General features: G+C 32.6%; 1 protein-coding gene across 1 annotated transcript in view; it reads right to left on the bottom strand.

Annotated features, from left to right (window-relative positions):
• Positions 1-9,106, bottom strand: part of LOC125867764 (uncharacterized) — a 10,325-nt gene extending 1,219 nt beyond the window's left edge. Inside the window, exons 1-11 of the mRNA XM_049548341.1 lie at positions 8,708-9,106; positions 7,275-7,384; positions 6,884-7,189; positions 6,405-6,517; positions 5,954-6,284; positions 5,654-5,869; positions 5,316-5,552; positions 4,809-4,994; positions 3,811-3,951; positions 1,695-1,963; positions 584-665 (exon numbers count right to left, since the gene is read on the bottom strand). Coding sequence (XP_049404298.1) covers positions 584-665; positions 1,695-1,963; positions 3,811-3,951; positions 4,809-4,994; positions 5,316-5,552; positions 5,654-5,869; positions 5,954-6,284; positions 6,405-6,517; positions 6,884-7,189; positions 7,275-7,384; positions 8,708-8,921 — 2,205 coding nt within the window. The 5' untranslated portion in view covers positions 8,922-9,106. The remainder of the gene's footprint in view (positions 1-583; positions 666-1,694; positions 1,964-3,810; positions 3,952-4,808; positions 4,995-5,315; positions 5,553-5,653; positions 5,870-5,953; positions 6,285-6,404; positions 6,518-6,883; positions 7,190-7,274; positions 7,385-8,707) is intronic.
• Positions 9,107-16,341: the final 7,235 nt, after the last annotated feature.

Raw genomic sequence — 16,341 nt, 5'->3', positions numbered from 1 at the left:
CCCCCCCCCCCCCCACACCCCATCCAAATAAATTTTTTACAAAATTTTAAATTTTTTCCAATAAAATTTTTAAAAAATTTACGAACCCACCCCCTATCCCAAAAAAAATGTAAAAAAAGTTTCATTTTTTTAATATAGATTGTTTTTTTTAAAAAAAAAAAAAAAGGACTACTCATCCTTTATCACTTTTTTTGTTTGTTTGTGTGAATGCACATCTTTTACCCATTTTATCCATTTAACTACCCACTTTTAAATAGGTAATATGAGTATTATTCGTTTTTATCCATTTTTAGTTGGATACCCAATCCATTTAAAATGGATAAATATGAGCAAATACCCATATTAATTACCCATTCTGCCACCCCTAGTTGTGATCATATCACTCCCACTAGAACAAAGCCTCGGCTCTCCCAGCCCCAATCCATAGTGAAAAGTAAATGGGTGAGAATTAGATAATGCTAAACACCTGTTGATGGATTCGCTTAACTGGGCACATGTTTTACCAGTGAAAAGGATTTCTACTGTATATGTGGGATGACACTACCGATCAAGAAAGAAAAAAGTCATAGCCCAGTTATTATACCTGGAGCATAAAACCAATGTGTTCCACTGGCATGACAGGCCAGTCTTCTAGCCGTGGAACATGTATAAGTCCAAAAATATACCTGAAAATTTAGAAAACTTGGTCAGCATCCCTTTACAGCATAACCAGAAATATGTAACGAGCTTGATAGCCATAATGTTTCGTTTCAATTTTCAGCTGTACTAATTGGTCTTTTATCCATTTTTTCATCATTCCATTGAACCCTCCCTTCCCCTCTTCTCAACCCCTTTAGTGAATGTCAATAACATATTTTCACTCCAATGGTTGCTCTTTTGTGTATCTCCTCTCTGTGAAGTTCTTTCTATTAGTGCCGGCAAAATGAGCTCATATTTTGGTAACCCGTCCAATCAGCCCATATTTTAATGAGTTGAGTGATTTTTTACTTGGATAAAATTGAGTTTAAACACATATTCAAAACATCAAAATATGGGTATTCATGGGTAAACTATGGATTAGCCAAATAGGTTAAGCTTCCAACTAATTATTCCTCTCTATAATTGAAAAGGTGAAGTCTTTGACCCTCCAAAAAATTATATATATTAAATGTACATTTCTTTGTTAATTATAATTATATTTTTAAGATTTTATATTGGATAACAAACAAGAGTGTAAAGTAAGACATTGATTAAAATGCATTAAGTACGTTTTTTAATCCTAAAATACAAATATTCTTTTACTTTGAAATTAAAAATATTTTCCCCTTGTTATTACATAAATTTATTTTATATTGAAAAGTCATACTTTTTTTTTACTAAACAAAGTATTTTAACATTTTTCATCCAAAAAAAGACTAAAAAAATTTCTCCACATAAGTAGAGTACTATTTACGCATGAAAATATGGGTAAACTTGTATTTTAACCATCCCATTTGTTACCCAATCCATTTTTACCCACACAATATGGGCTGGTTGAATTATTACCCATTTTCAACCCGCCCAAATTTGACCCAACCCGCATATTCGCCACCACTACTTTAGATGATAACCCTTGAAATAACAGATGAGAATGGCCAAGACACAAGACAAAATGAGTAATTAGTATACTTTTTTGTTGCCATAAGAACTTTAATCTGTATTGAGAATGGACTAACCAAAGAACTATTTGCGTTTCTTCTAGGGATCGATTCTGCTGAACCCAAGTAGCCAAACCTTCACCAACACGAGGATTTTGATTTGGAAACTCTCCACCAGGAAAAATCTCTTCACGAGAGTAAGGGGTGACCCAAAGATTATGCTTTAAGAAGGCAGCTCTCCTCAAGAATTTTGCCTCTGAACCAGCTAGTGGCAGACAGTTTGAACCTGGTACTAGCTTGTAACCAGTTAACTGCCCAGTGCGATTGACTGTTCTTGTGTTCCGGATCTGTATATTGAAGAAAAAAGATACCATTTAACCATTATTTCCAAGTAAAAGCCAAACTACTCCCCATAACACACCAAAGGGGATCACAAATGCACAAGACAATGACGATAACAACAGCTTTAGCAACTCCAAACAAGCTGGGATTGTAGAAGACAGTGACAATAACTTAAACAAGACAAACTTCAGATACAGATGATGGAACAGCCGAATACCACAAAAAAAACTCGTGCTGAATTCACAACTACCATAATTGACAAATTAAATAAACATCACTATGTTGGCCCAAGGTAGCTGGTGGGTTAAATGTAACTGATGTTTATCTGTGGAACAAAGCAGCTATAATCAAACATTTATGGAATCTTGCAAAAAAGAAAGACAAGTTATGGATTGTTTGGGTCCATACTTATTATATTAAAGGCAGGAGACCATGGGAAGTTGCAGGGCAACAAGCTTCTTGGATGGTGAGGAAGATCATGCAAGCAGGGCATTGGATTTCTGAAGCCGGAATACCAATTGCAGAGATCATGGATGCAGAAGAATTCACCATTAAAGGTATGTATAAGATACTTAGGGGGGAGTTCACCAAGGTGCCTTGGAGAAGGTTGTCATGTAATAATCAAGGGAGCCCAAAGTGGAACTTCATACTCTACTTGACCATGCAAAGAAGATTATATACCAAAGACAGGCTAGAAAAATGGGGGATACAAACGGATTAAATGTGTTCATTGTGCAAGCAAGAGCAAGAAACACACCAACATCTTTTCTTCTCATGCACTGTGGCTGCAAGGATATGGAGTAAACTTTTAAAGTGGCTATGTATAACCAGAAACACTGCAGGGTGGGAGGAAGAATTGGAGTGGGCTATTACACATGCCACAGGCAAAGCAATGCAGGATGAAGTGTACAGAATGACTCTCTCAGCAGCAGTTTACTATGTATGGCAAGAGAGGAACTACAGAATTTTCCGAAAGAAAGAAAGAACCACAGAGGTGATCAGGAACATCATTCACGAAATCCATTGTAGAAGCAGTATGCAACCGAAGCTGGCTGATTTCATTCGTAATTTCAATTATTATCCATAGAATAGTAGCTAAGTGGTAAGGATAGTAGAATGAACTCTGAGATTGGGACTATGTCCATATCCAGAAGTCCAAAACTCTTTGTACATATTGATATATCTGGTAAATAAAGCTTAGGGGTCGTTTGGTGTGAGGGATAATACCAAATAGTCCCGGGATTAAATTATAGTACTGCTTATTTTGTTGTTTGGTTGGCAAGTTCGGGATAACTTATCCCGGGATTAATAATTAGTACCGAGATAAGTTATCCCTCTCTTTGGGTGGTATAGTAATCCCGGGATAACTTATCCCGGGATAAAATAGGTAAATGACAAAAATGTCTCTTTCAACCCTTTTGTTATATTACTCTTTACATTAATGAAGGGCATTTTTGTAAACAAATAAATTATTCTTAAAATTTATTATTTTGAATACAACAAACCAAACACTCAATAAAAAATAATCCCAACATAACTTATCCCATCATAACTTATCCCAACATAACTTATCCCATCATAACTCATTTTCAAACCAAACGACCCTTACAGTTACCAAAAAAAAAGACTGCAGCATTTGAACTAAGAGAATAGCCAAGATACAGCCTCTGCCTTCAGTTTTGAAAGAAGGATAGAGGAATACAGTACATCATCAAACAAAAATTTCATACCATTATATTGTTTAGGCAGAGCATAGAAGCTTTGAGCATTTATGTAAAAGCATTACATAACCCTTATAAGCTTTACTATATCCTTTGATAGAAAAGCTCCAACAAGAGAAAAGGAAACTTACAATCCAATGCCGTGCAGTTAGAGGATTACAATCACGCATTGCCTCCAGTTCAGTTCTAAGCAATCTCTCTTCAGCATAAAATGCATTATTATGAACATTATTTTCTCCTGGTGGTTCAACTCTAGCGTTTACTTCAACCACCTAAATACAATAAACCTTAGGATCAGATTTCACATGAAAGAAACATATGGAGGTAATTGCATGATATGTGTATGCCTGTATACTAGAAATGGAGTATTGAAGATGCACGTGTCCATGTAAAATTAAGGAAAATCACATTCTTTGGTCATTTTAATATGAAATTTTAGTTCATTTACCGAAAGTAGGGTATACAAGGAGGATATTATTTTGTCCCCAGCAATGAAAGTTAGTGTGTTATACTTAGGCAAATTATATTGGAAACCAAAATTCGGAAACCCATACGTAAATCCTGAATGGACTGCTCATGAACTAAAAGCTAAATTTAGTCTTTATAATTGATTTCCTTTTCATCATCTCAAGTCATCAATACATGAACTGGTTCGAGTGGTCTGTCAATCTCTGATGTAGAAACACCAGTCAAACAGCATTTCAGTCTTCCAGTCCAAACATAATTTGGATGTTTCACGAACTTTTCCAATTTTAGCAGGTGTCTAACAACAAGAAACATATAGCAATCAAGCAAAAAGGTTACTAGCAGGATAGAGATGAATTGAAAAAGAAATCTACGGTTGAAGCTAAAGGTGTTGCATACTGAAGAAATGATACACACTATTCCTAGAAATGACATTAGAGGATCCAGCCCCCGTGATACACCATCACAGTATGTTTAAGGAATTGAATAAAAGCCGCGTGGGAGAAATAATCAGAAAGATCTGGAAGGAGAAAAGTAAGTTGCCGAGAAGAAAAGAAAATATTTAGGTTGTACATCCCCACCAAGGCTCCAAAAACCTCCTCTTTGGTTAAAAAAAAAAAAAAAGAACATCAGAAAAGTTGAGCGGAGAATTCAAAAGGCGTACCTGATTATGTGATTCCCCTGATTTGCAATCAACAGCCATATCCATGCGAGCCACAAAGAAGTGCTGATGTACAGGTGCATACAAGCCAGGTGCAATAGTTGTTCCATATTTTCGAACTTCCCCTGGTAGAAGAGCACCTAAGCTGAGAATTCCAGTCAGCTTGACCTCAGCCTCGATCTTCCCATCCTGTGGTGAGAATAAGAAATTAATGTTTCAATATCCAAATCTCAAAATCAAAATGGACAAATAGCTCCACATTTTCTCCTTCATCTCTCCTTCATAAAGGAACTACAGACTACTAATGTGATTTAAAGTGGAATTCCTGCCCTACTGAAGTAATAAATGTACAGTATAGAAACATGGAAATGCATGCCCAAATGAAAAGCAAACAATGCTACATATTGAAGCACCACCACCTTAATTTAGCTAAAACAAGTAAATTACATTATATAGGGAAGAGATAATGAAACCAACAAGTTAGCTCTTATTTATAGAAGGGTAAACCACCTGATAAAAATGCCAGTAAAATCCATATTCATAGTTTGCCACGGTACAGATGAAAGACACGGTTAGTCGTCGGGAACGTCGTACTTCAGCTAAACCTGTTCTCCAATCTTGATGCTTCCATAAGATTCCGTGATCCTCCTCGTGTAAGCAGACACAATTTTCAATTGTCTCAACACCACCAGTGAAATTTGTAAAATGCGCATCGAAATATTTAATGTAGCCTAAGCAATCACAACCCTGCAATAAAAGTGAACATTCATATGTGATTGCAAAGTTAATTTCACAGAATATTATAAATGAAAGATGCATTTCACAATGCCAATAAGATATTTCCTGACCTTCTTTAAGGAATGTGCATTTTTACCAAGTCCATCTTCCCCTGCATCAAAAGCATTTTTCCTGTAATGTGGCTCATTTGGATCCCCATAGGGCACAACCATTTCAATGAAGCTCAGTCTATGAGCAACAGGTCTACGGCCTCTGCTACCATCAATATATGCAACAGAATAGATAACCAGGCCCTCCCTGGGGGTAAAACCAATACGAAAGTTCCACTGCATAGTATGATAATAATTGGGGTAGAAGTAATTAGATCATCCAGAGAAATACAGCAAAATGATATATTGTAAGAAAAGTACCTTCTGCCATTCAACAAAGTGTCCATTGACACGGAAGCTAGGACCTTCAGGTTGAACAATAAGAAGAGGTTTAACATCACTTCGGTCAACCCCTCCTCTCGTTTCACCGGCAGTGTAATTTCTCAATGGATCAGCCGGTGGTAATGGAACCACTTTACGGTCTTCAAACTCTATCACAACCATATTCTGCATATCAACAACTATATGAATTCCTTCAACTGGGCGAGCATAGCCATTTTCCATCGGACAGTCGCTCTCAGTTCTACAAAAGATAAGAGGTTTTCCTAGACGGCGGTTAGGTGCATCAGCCTCACTGAAATAACCTGCACACCTGCATGACTAGGAGTGTTATTATATCTAAGCCATACTATAAACAATGCTATTATATATTATAGTAAGAGATCTCATGCAATGCTGTTCACAGAAAGATTTAAAAAACAGAGCAACCAACCAGGCATCGACCATCACAAGATCCATATCATCGATTCCTCTCTTCTTCATTGCGTCACGAAAAGGAGGGAAATCCTTCACCACGGCTTCACATTCAGCATATTCAACAGCGTCCTACAATTCAATTTACAGATGATATTTCTCTTTTGGGTGCAGCAGTAAAATAGGGTTCTAATTCTTGTGTTGCCATGAAACATTATCACTGTATTTCTTCCATTGAGAAAAAAAGAAAAGCCACCAGTATGTTGAGCACACAACTAGTGCAGCCACTGTTGTGGCTATCTAGTCACAAGTAGACACAAGCACAAAAGTACTCCAAACATCAAAATAGCTTTCTTATAGCTCTTGATAATTCACTCAGACCCAATTTAGTGGAAATAATTGGTGGACATGTTAATCAAGACCCTGGTAAAATCACCTAGCAAAATTCTTAAAACTTCTAACATGATATTCAACTTATAAGTTAACATAGGCACCTACCATTGGTGGCTGTATATCAGGCACGACTTTAGATGAAATGACTTTGCCACGGTGGTGTCCTCCTCGAGTGACAGCATGAACCTGTGAGAGCTCAACAATCCATATGCTGGTCTCATTTGATTTCTTGTTATAAACAATCAGTTTAGCTTTCCTTGGAGGAAGCTTACTGGGAATTACAGGCCCACCTTTTGTTCTCGGCAATAAAGATGGTTGAAAAGGAGGAAAGAAGTATGCATCAGCTAAAGCAACCACACTCTTATCTGGTTCCACCAAAACAACCTCGACAAAGCGCATGCTATCTCTCACCTAAACATCAAAGTACACTGTTAAGTTTGATGATTAGATAATCAGAAACAAAAAACATCTATATGCATATATAATAAACAATGACCTCAGGAGTGCTTCCAGCTGCCCTGACAGTTGCCACGGCAACAGAAATTTCAGCAGCAGTTAAGGGGTCCAAAGGATGGTGAGTTTGAGCCCTCAATAAGATAGGCAGGCCTGTCAACATCAAGTTAGAACAATTGTTCATAAATGAGCCACAAATTTTCTCAAGATTCCTTACACACCAACTCTTGATATAAACTTGTCATTCCAAGTTGATGACTAACAGTCCAAATAACTAAAATACTTTCCGGCCAAGCCATGGATTATTTGGAAGCCTCAACTCTCGAGCTCTGACTGAAGTGTCCAAATATCTTTAGTGCATTCTGGCCAAACCTTGGATTATTTCAACTCTCAAGTTTTGCAATTATGTAATCAAATTTGTTCTATAAGTTTGGCTTCCAAGTCTTGACCACTTTGGTAGACTTCAGCTATATAAAATATTCTCTGGTGCTTAAGTTGTGATTGAGACGAGGTCTACCGGAAACAACCTCTCTACCCATGGGAAGGTGTGTGTACATCCTACCCTTCCCACACCACTCTTGTTGGGTATGTTGTTGCTTAAGTTGTGATTAAATGATTTAAGGAAAATGGAAAAGGCTTACATTACAACACACTCCACTGCGACATATAAGAACAATAATAATTTCATATGTATAAGCCACAATAGCATAAGATTTTTTAGGCATTTGGATCTGAAAACGTTTTCTGGAAAAATCAAAATTATAGGAGAAACAAAATGTCTTGAGACACTTTCTGAAATGAAAAGCCAAGTCATCTTCCACCTGGAAAGCACTAACTTTAAGAACATTTCAACCATACAAAAATGTTTATCTTTTACACACTTTTTTTCTAAAATATTACTACTACATAACTTTTTCCAGAACTTGTCAAACAAAAAAGAAAAATGAAAATATGAATAATTTCAAGCAACAATGAACTCGTGACTGAGATAAGGAGGAAGACGGCGAGTGGAGGATATCCCTTGCCTGGGAACAGAACACGAGTAAAATTTGTGATTTACATAGATCCACAGATAATACAAACAGAAAAGGGGACAAATAAACAAAATCAGTCACGATTTTTCACCCTTTTTATGTCGTTTTTTTCTTTCTTTTTTTTTAATGCTACCTCCAAATTTAGTAAAGGTGAATCGGCAATCAAGGTGAAGGATGCAAGTTTTATATGCTGAAGAGAAGGAAGAAGGTTAAAACCACTAAAATACGGCTCCGCACAAAGAAACAAAACTAGCTTGAAAAGTCATACGTATTTTCACACGCTTTCCGTCAAAGTTTAACCTATTAGCAACACCAATTAACATTTTTCAGCATCAGTCATCATACAAATAGCCAAAAAAGCGGTACGATCGAGATTCGATACATTTCACTTCTGCATGTACATACAGAGCAACAAAATAACTACTCAAATTATGAAAGATACCTTTCACAGCAGGCTGCTGGTTTGGCGCAGCAGGACGATCAATAGAGTCAATCACAGCCGTCAAAGTAGACGGAGCAGCTGAACTAGCCGATCTAGTGGATGAAAGATCGGAAACTTCAGCTACGGTTCCACCGGCAGTCCATTCGGTTTCAGAAGCGGCGGAAGCATTTCGTGAAGGGGCAGAAACCGTCGTCTTTTCCTGAGCTGAGGCCATTGTAATGGATTGGTAAGTTCACCGTAACCGTACTTGTTACTGTAATAGTAGTAGTAGTAATCCTCTGACATACAGAGCTTCACTATTCTCCTTCTCCGATTTCAGAAATTCACCACCTTCCGAAAAGCCCTACTGATTCTTCTCTCAGCGAAAACTTGATTGAGTTTTTCAATGGAGAATAGTGAAGACGAAAAGCGTGAGTGGAGTTAATGTTGGGTGGTGGGGTACTTATAGTGGAGAATGTAAAGGAAAAGAAGAAGAGAGCCCCGGGGTGGTAGGGTATCTGGATTGCGAATACCTCTCTTTCCAGAAAAAAACGTAGCAGTCCAGCTCATCTTTTGAGCCTTTGTTTTCATTTTTATCCACGGTGGTCATTTATTTTTATAAATATGCGTTTCATTTTTATTCACGTTGGTCATTTATAAATAAGCGATTCATTTTTATTTGTTCAGTATAATCAAATAAATTTTTAATTTTAATTATTAATCTTTTACACATCAAAATCAAAATAGATGAATAAAAACGAACTAACAAAGTATTTATTTATATATATATAATAAAATAAAGCTGGACATAATTTAAAAAAAGGTAACACATCTCTTTAATTGGTGTATACATTTATCTTTTAGCAATTATTCAAAAATACCTTATTTATTTATTTCATAAGGTAGCACATCTCTTTAATTGGTATTTACATTTATCTTTTTAGCAAATATCAAAGATGTCTTATTTATTTATGGGGAACTTTCGCAAATAGCCACTATAATAAACTTAAGTATGTTTCATAGCTATAGTTTACAGATTTATGAGATATAGCTACAGTTAAGCTACTTCGTTTGTATAATTCGCCGATTTGTATAATTCGCAGGTTTGTATAATTCGCGGGTACATTTGTATACAAAAGTTATACAAATTCTGAATTATACAAACGTGCAAATTATACAAAACTAAAAAACTAAGTTGCGTAATTGTATCTAAAAGTAGGTCGAAAATTGTAATTAAGAGACACTATATCTATGTTAACTAATTAACTAATATATATTTGTTTATACGCGTAATTTTCCCTTTATTTATTTCATAAGGTAACACATCTCTATAATTGATATTTACATTTATCTATTTAGCAAATATTCAAAGATGCCTTATTTATTTATTTCTTCATTATTGTTAGTAATCTTTTAGCTTATTTATTTATTTCTATATAATTATTACTACTAATCTCTTTTTCAAGAAAAAAATATGTGCTTTTTGTTTTTGATATAATTATTTTCTTTGTTTGTAAATTGTTACGAGCCTCTTTATTTCTATGATCTCTATTAAACAAAATAAACATGCCTTTTTAGAATGGGTGATGTGACATTATTATCATTTTTTGCTAAATAAATATTTGTCTTTTTTTTATTTTCCTCCTTATAAATAGCAAATATCCAAAAGTGCATTTATTTATTTATTTTGGTTTATTACTAGTAATCTCAAGATAATTAGATGTTGAGGAGTCTCTCATTATTTTCTCTTCCTGTTAAGATGTTTTGTGATCTTGAGACATTTCCAGATGTTCATTTGAATTAAGTTTTGATTTAGACTTTAAAGTTTAATTATGCTTTTGAAGTTCCCATTTTGCTTGAATAAGTCTTCCGCTAAGTAGTTAGTCAGAATAAGGATTCGCTTGGGGACCAGTGATGATTCTCTAGTGGCATCCACGTCTAGGGTATAGGCTTGGGGCGTGATATACACGTCTCAAAGCCATCTTCTTCTTCAATTATATTTCTTATTATTTTTTCTAACAATGTTAAAGAGATATTGGATTTGAAGAAGATAAACGAGACAACATCCTTGAATTCTTGAGGAAGTGGGGTAGTAAAAAAAACTGAGTGATCTTAATTATGATTTTAAGGCAACAAGTCATATGCAAAAGTGAGACAACAATGGATCCGAATGAATGACATATATCGGGTTTTGCTTTCTTAACTTCTCTTATTATTTATTTATGAAACTTTATTCTTTGAAACTTTTGAGAAATAATTTTTCATAAATGTTAGCATAAATAATTCACTTGTGATGATCTTGAAATGTATTTTAAATAAGTTTAGAAATAACATATTTGGTATGCTTCATATAAATTTGTTATTTAGGCCAAAGAAAATTATTATGGCATAATTGTGTTGCATAAAGATCATGTGAATTTTATTTTCAAATTATGAAATGATATATATGAATTCCCTTATTTTGATGGATTATATCTATACTTGAAAGTTAATAGAATAATTAGAGATTAAGAGAAATGATAATCTTTGTGCAATGACCTTTGTGCAATGATCTCGCAGTGCAACCTAGTTGAAAATCCCAAGAAGTGGACATATTTGCTCTGCAAAAGAAACCTTTTCAATGTATACTTCTGTTGAGTTCGATAAAGATTTGTTCATGGGAACACAACAACAACAAGGATTGCAGGAACTGAAAAGTCATGTTGAAAATGACATCCGGCAAGGTGTTGACTTTGAACAACATTCTGCACGTTCTTACTATTAGGAAGAATTTAGTTTCTATTGCACTGCTCGTTAAAAACAGGTTTAAGTGTATCCTAGTTAGTGACAAAGTTGTAATAAGTAAGAATGAGATGTTCATAGGAAAGGACTACCTCACTAAGGGTCTTTTCAAATCGAATGTAATGGTTGTTGACAAGTATTAATAAGAATTATGCTTCTGTTTACTTATTGGAGTCAAATGATTTATGGCATGCTCGTTTGGGACATGTAAGTTACAAAGCCGTGCGAAAATTGATTACTTTAGAAGTATTGTCTGACTTCAAGTGTGATAAATCGAAATGTGAAATTTGTGTTGCATGTAAGTTTGTTAAACATCCTTATAAGTCCATTGTCAGGAATTCAAATCCTTTAGACTTAAATCACACAGATATATGCGATATGAAATTAATACCATCTCACGGTGGGAAAAACTATTTTACAACTTTTATTGATGATTGCACTCGATTTTGTTATGTCTACTTGTTTAATAGTAAGGATGAAGCAATTGATGCATTTAAGCAATACACGAATGAAGTGGAGAATCAATTAAATCCAAGGATAAAAGTGATTCAGAGTGATAGGGGTGGAGAATACGAATCTCCTTTTGCAGAGATATGTTTGGAATATGGTATTATTCATCAAACTACTACACCATATACACCACAATCAAATGAATTGAGGGAACGAAAGAACATGACGTTAAAGAAAATGATGAATGCCTTGTTAATCAGTTCTGGTTCACCGCGAAACTTGTGGGGGGAAGCTATCCTTACGGCTAACAAGATACTCAATAGGGTACCCCATAGCAAAACACAAAAGACTCCATATGAGTTATGGAAATAAAGGAAACCAACTTGAAATATTTCAACTGTGGGAGTGTTTACCCAAGGTAGAGGTTCTTTTACCCAAGAGGGTGAAAATTGGACCTAAAACAGTAGATTGTGTATATGAAACAATTGCACCACAAACAAGAATAAATGAAACAATTGGACCACAAACAAAAATAAAAGAAACAATTCATTCAAAACGTGAAAAAGTAATAACAATCCATTCAAAACAAAAATAATTAAAATGACTAACATTACATAACTTTCAATCATTGAATTTACTATGAATAAAGCTTCAAAATTCATTATTTTGGACTAGAAGAAAGAGACAGTAACATTTTCAATCTCATAAAGAATTATCATAGACTCTTATATACATGAAACCAAGAAGATAAATATTCTCACCTTGGGCATTTTTGTTTTCATAAGTAAATTATAAATAAATTTTGATGACAATACATATAAGATCTTTAAAATTGTTTATAAAATAATATATTATATATGTATATAATTTGTCGGTTCGATTCGATTATTTCTTCGATCTTTTTGGAACAAAACCATAACCAACCTAAATACTATATGTTTTTAAAAATTTAAAATCAAACCATACCTAACCCAAATAAAATCGATTTATTTAATCAGTTTGGATCGATTTTTATCCAAACCGTGAAACACCCCTACCCGTGACTCAAACTCGAAACCTCTAATTAAGGATGAATCAGTCTCATCACAAATTCACAATCCATGTTGGTATAAATGTACGTGTATCATTGAAATTTTGTGGGTCTCTACAAGACATGTTTAATTCTAATTGAACTCTATAAGATGTGTTCAACTTCAGTTAGGGTTCTTGGAGGTTACCCTAAACCCTACTTCATTCCTATATAAATGGTATTATATTACTAAAGAGGCATCTCGAATATTTCGTAAATTCATGAAATATTGACCAAATTCAAATCATCTTATTTTGAGAAATATGCCACTAACGACCCTCAAATCATGTCGAAAAATCTTATGAGAGAAAAATTCAGGAAGGAACAAAAGTATACCCACACTATTATTAATAAAATATTTATATTTCTTCATATTTTATTTGTGATTGTAATTTATTTTTTGTCACATTAAAATTTGTTGCAAATCGTGCGTTAATATATCTAATAGTCATAGATCATAGCAATTAGAAAATCAACGAGCAAAGGATTCTATAATTCATATCATCTTTGTCATATCAGTACTTTATAGTCACATAAATTCTGTATGAAAGATGCACAAGAATTTCACATAATCGAAAAATCAACAATTAGATCATATTTACCAAAAAAAAACTCTCAGATCATAATAAAAGGGAACAAAAAGTACAAACCGATCAAAAATTAAATTAAAAAAAGTAACATAAAAATTCGAAATTTACGAACCTAATCAGTCTACTAATCACGAACACATAAGTAGTAATGATTTGGTCGGAGGCTAATTTTAACTTGTTGTACGTGTAATTATTTATTTAAATGTTAGACTTTTATTTAGACTAAACAATCATCAATCTCGTCATCACCAAAAAGTTATATAATAATTTAAATAACTATTCTTAAATATCAGAAAATAATTAAATAAATATTAAAAAATATAATCAAATGACTAATTTGTGTGGCATGAATTCTACTTTAAAAAAATAAAGAACAATATATTCCTAAGGAGTTTCTTGCATTCAATAAAATATATTATTTATATTATATTAGTAATTTTCAACTTTTTTTTGTATAATATTATTTTTTATATATATTCGTATCCACTATCACAAAAAGTTTCTTGATGCTGTAACTTTTTGACATTGACATACAATTTTCACTTTCACAAAAAAATTTAGGTGCTCTAATAATTCATATATATTAAGTATTGACTTTCAATTTCCAATTTGCTTATTATTTTCCTCTGTCTATATAATATATCATTGAAAAATTCTCTAAGTTTGAAAAGTAAGAGAAAAATTATTTTTACTATATATTAAATGTTTGTTTTACTAAATCTTTTTTATTAATTATATTTTAAAATTTTAGTTTTGACTATTAATGTTTTATATTATTACTCAAAGATAAGAGTAAGATTAAAAAAGAAAATATTTTTAAATAAATAAATATTTTATATTATTTTTGGGAAAAGATGATAAGGGGAAAAAAGTTTTTTTAAAAAAGTAGTCTTTGAAATTGCTTTTTGAGACCCTTATCGCTTCGCCAACTGTTATCGCATTGGAATTGAGTGATCAAACATCGCTCTGCTCAACTTTTTAGATTTCGTACGAACCTTACTTTTAAAACTCTTCCGCCCTTTTCAAAGCGCAAATTATCATTACGGCAATCAATCACATGTATGATTTAAGTTTTTATGGCGGTTATTTGACGTTGTTTGTACGACGTAAAGGATGGGGTTCAATAATAAGATTATTAAAGATAGTAGCGGAGTCAGAATTTTCAAAAATAGATTTAAAATATGAAAAAATAGATATATAAAGTAGTTGAAGGGCGTTCAACATCTACTACATATATTTAAAAAATTATTTTAATCATATATAAATAATATAATTTTTCGAATTAGTGGCGGATCAAAAATTTTCGTTTATGGGACTTGAAAGTTTGAAAAAAAAGTAAGCAGGCTAATAGTGTTGAGAAATTAAAAGGTCGATTTACCTATAAACGGGTTGAATCTTGAATCATATATGAGTGAGTTTATATTCAATATTTTTTATCTAAATTATTTATTTTTATTTAAAAAAGTTTATTAATTACATAATAATATGTACTTGGAAATCAATTTTTTGATTGAAATATTACTACATACTCCATCCGTCCCATATTATAAGTCACCCCTTTCTAAAAATAGCTGGATCACAATATATGTCATTTTATAAAATTTATGCATAAATTATCATATTTTGCCTATTATATCCTTGATTGATTAATTAATCTTGAAATGTATTTACTTTGACTAACCTAGAAAATCTACAAGTAATTAATTTCATTGGGAGAGTACTTCATTCATTAATTTACTACTTTCTTTATTCACTACTTATTCTATAAAATCTAATTTTGAAAAAAAATATCAACAAACAAATTAAAAATAAAAGATGAAAAACAAATAAAAAATAATCTTGAAAGTTGAAGCTTCAACAAATTTTATCAAGAAAGATGACATTTCAAAAAGTTCAGAGGATGTAAAAATAGAAGACTCAACCAAAACATGTGAAGGCCAAATTGAGAAAAATCAATATCTAAATAAAGGAGTTATGCACCATTTAAATCAAAAAACAAATGATTTGTCGAACTAGAACTAAAATTCATTTGACGTCTAATTTCATTATCAAAAAACAAATTACCTTATTTCTTAATGCAAGTGCAAATAGAAAAAATGACTTATAATATGGGACAGAGGGAGTATTAATTTAAGGAAAAAGGGTCAAAAATGCCCTTGAACTATGTGAAAGGAACAAAAATGTCATTTGTTTATAGTTTGGCTCAAAATACCCTTACCGTCAATACTTTGGTACAAAAATGCCCTTTAAAATATGTGAAAAGAACAAAAATACCCCTTGTTTGTAGTTTGGTCCAAAAATGCCCTTATTGTTATTTAATGGGTCAAAAATACTCATTTTTCAAATAAATATATTCTTTTTTTAACACATTTTTCTCTAATAATGTTTTTTTATATTAGTAAATGTTTATCTTACTTCAATTCAGAAAAAAATAAAAAAAAATCTTATTTTATTATCATTATTTTTTATCGTTATATAAATATAAATCAATGATGGATATATTATGATCTTATATATATGACATATATTATCTGTCGAAATGGTATATGAAGTTATTTTATTTTAATTGATAAAATGAGATTAACAAGAATTAAAAAAATATTTCCTACATTTTTATTTGTTAAAGTGATTTTAGATCAAAGAAAACAAGAATAGTGTTCTTTAATAATATTTTAATTAGGAAGAAGATGTGTTTAAAAAGAAAAAAATGATCTATTTATTCGGAAAAGGACATTTTTGACCCATTTTGTAACTATAGAGGCATT

This window comes from Solanum stenotomum, chromosome 6 (genome assembly GCF_019186545.1).
Source record: "Solanum stenotomum isolate F172 chromosome 6, ASM1918654v1, whole genome shotgun sequence".
In the NCBI taxonomy this organism is placed as follows: domain Eukaryota; kingdom Viridiplantae; phylum Streptophyta; class Magnoliopsida; order Solanales; family Solanaceae; genus Solanum; species Solanum stenotomum.
This window is presented reverse-complemented; position numbering and strand designations above follow the sequence as displayed.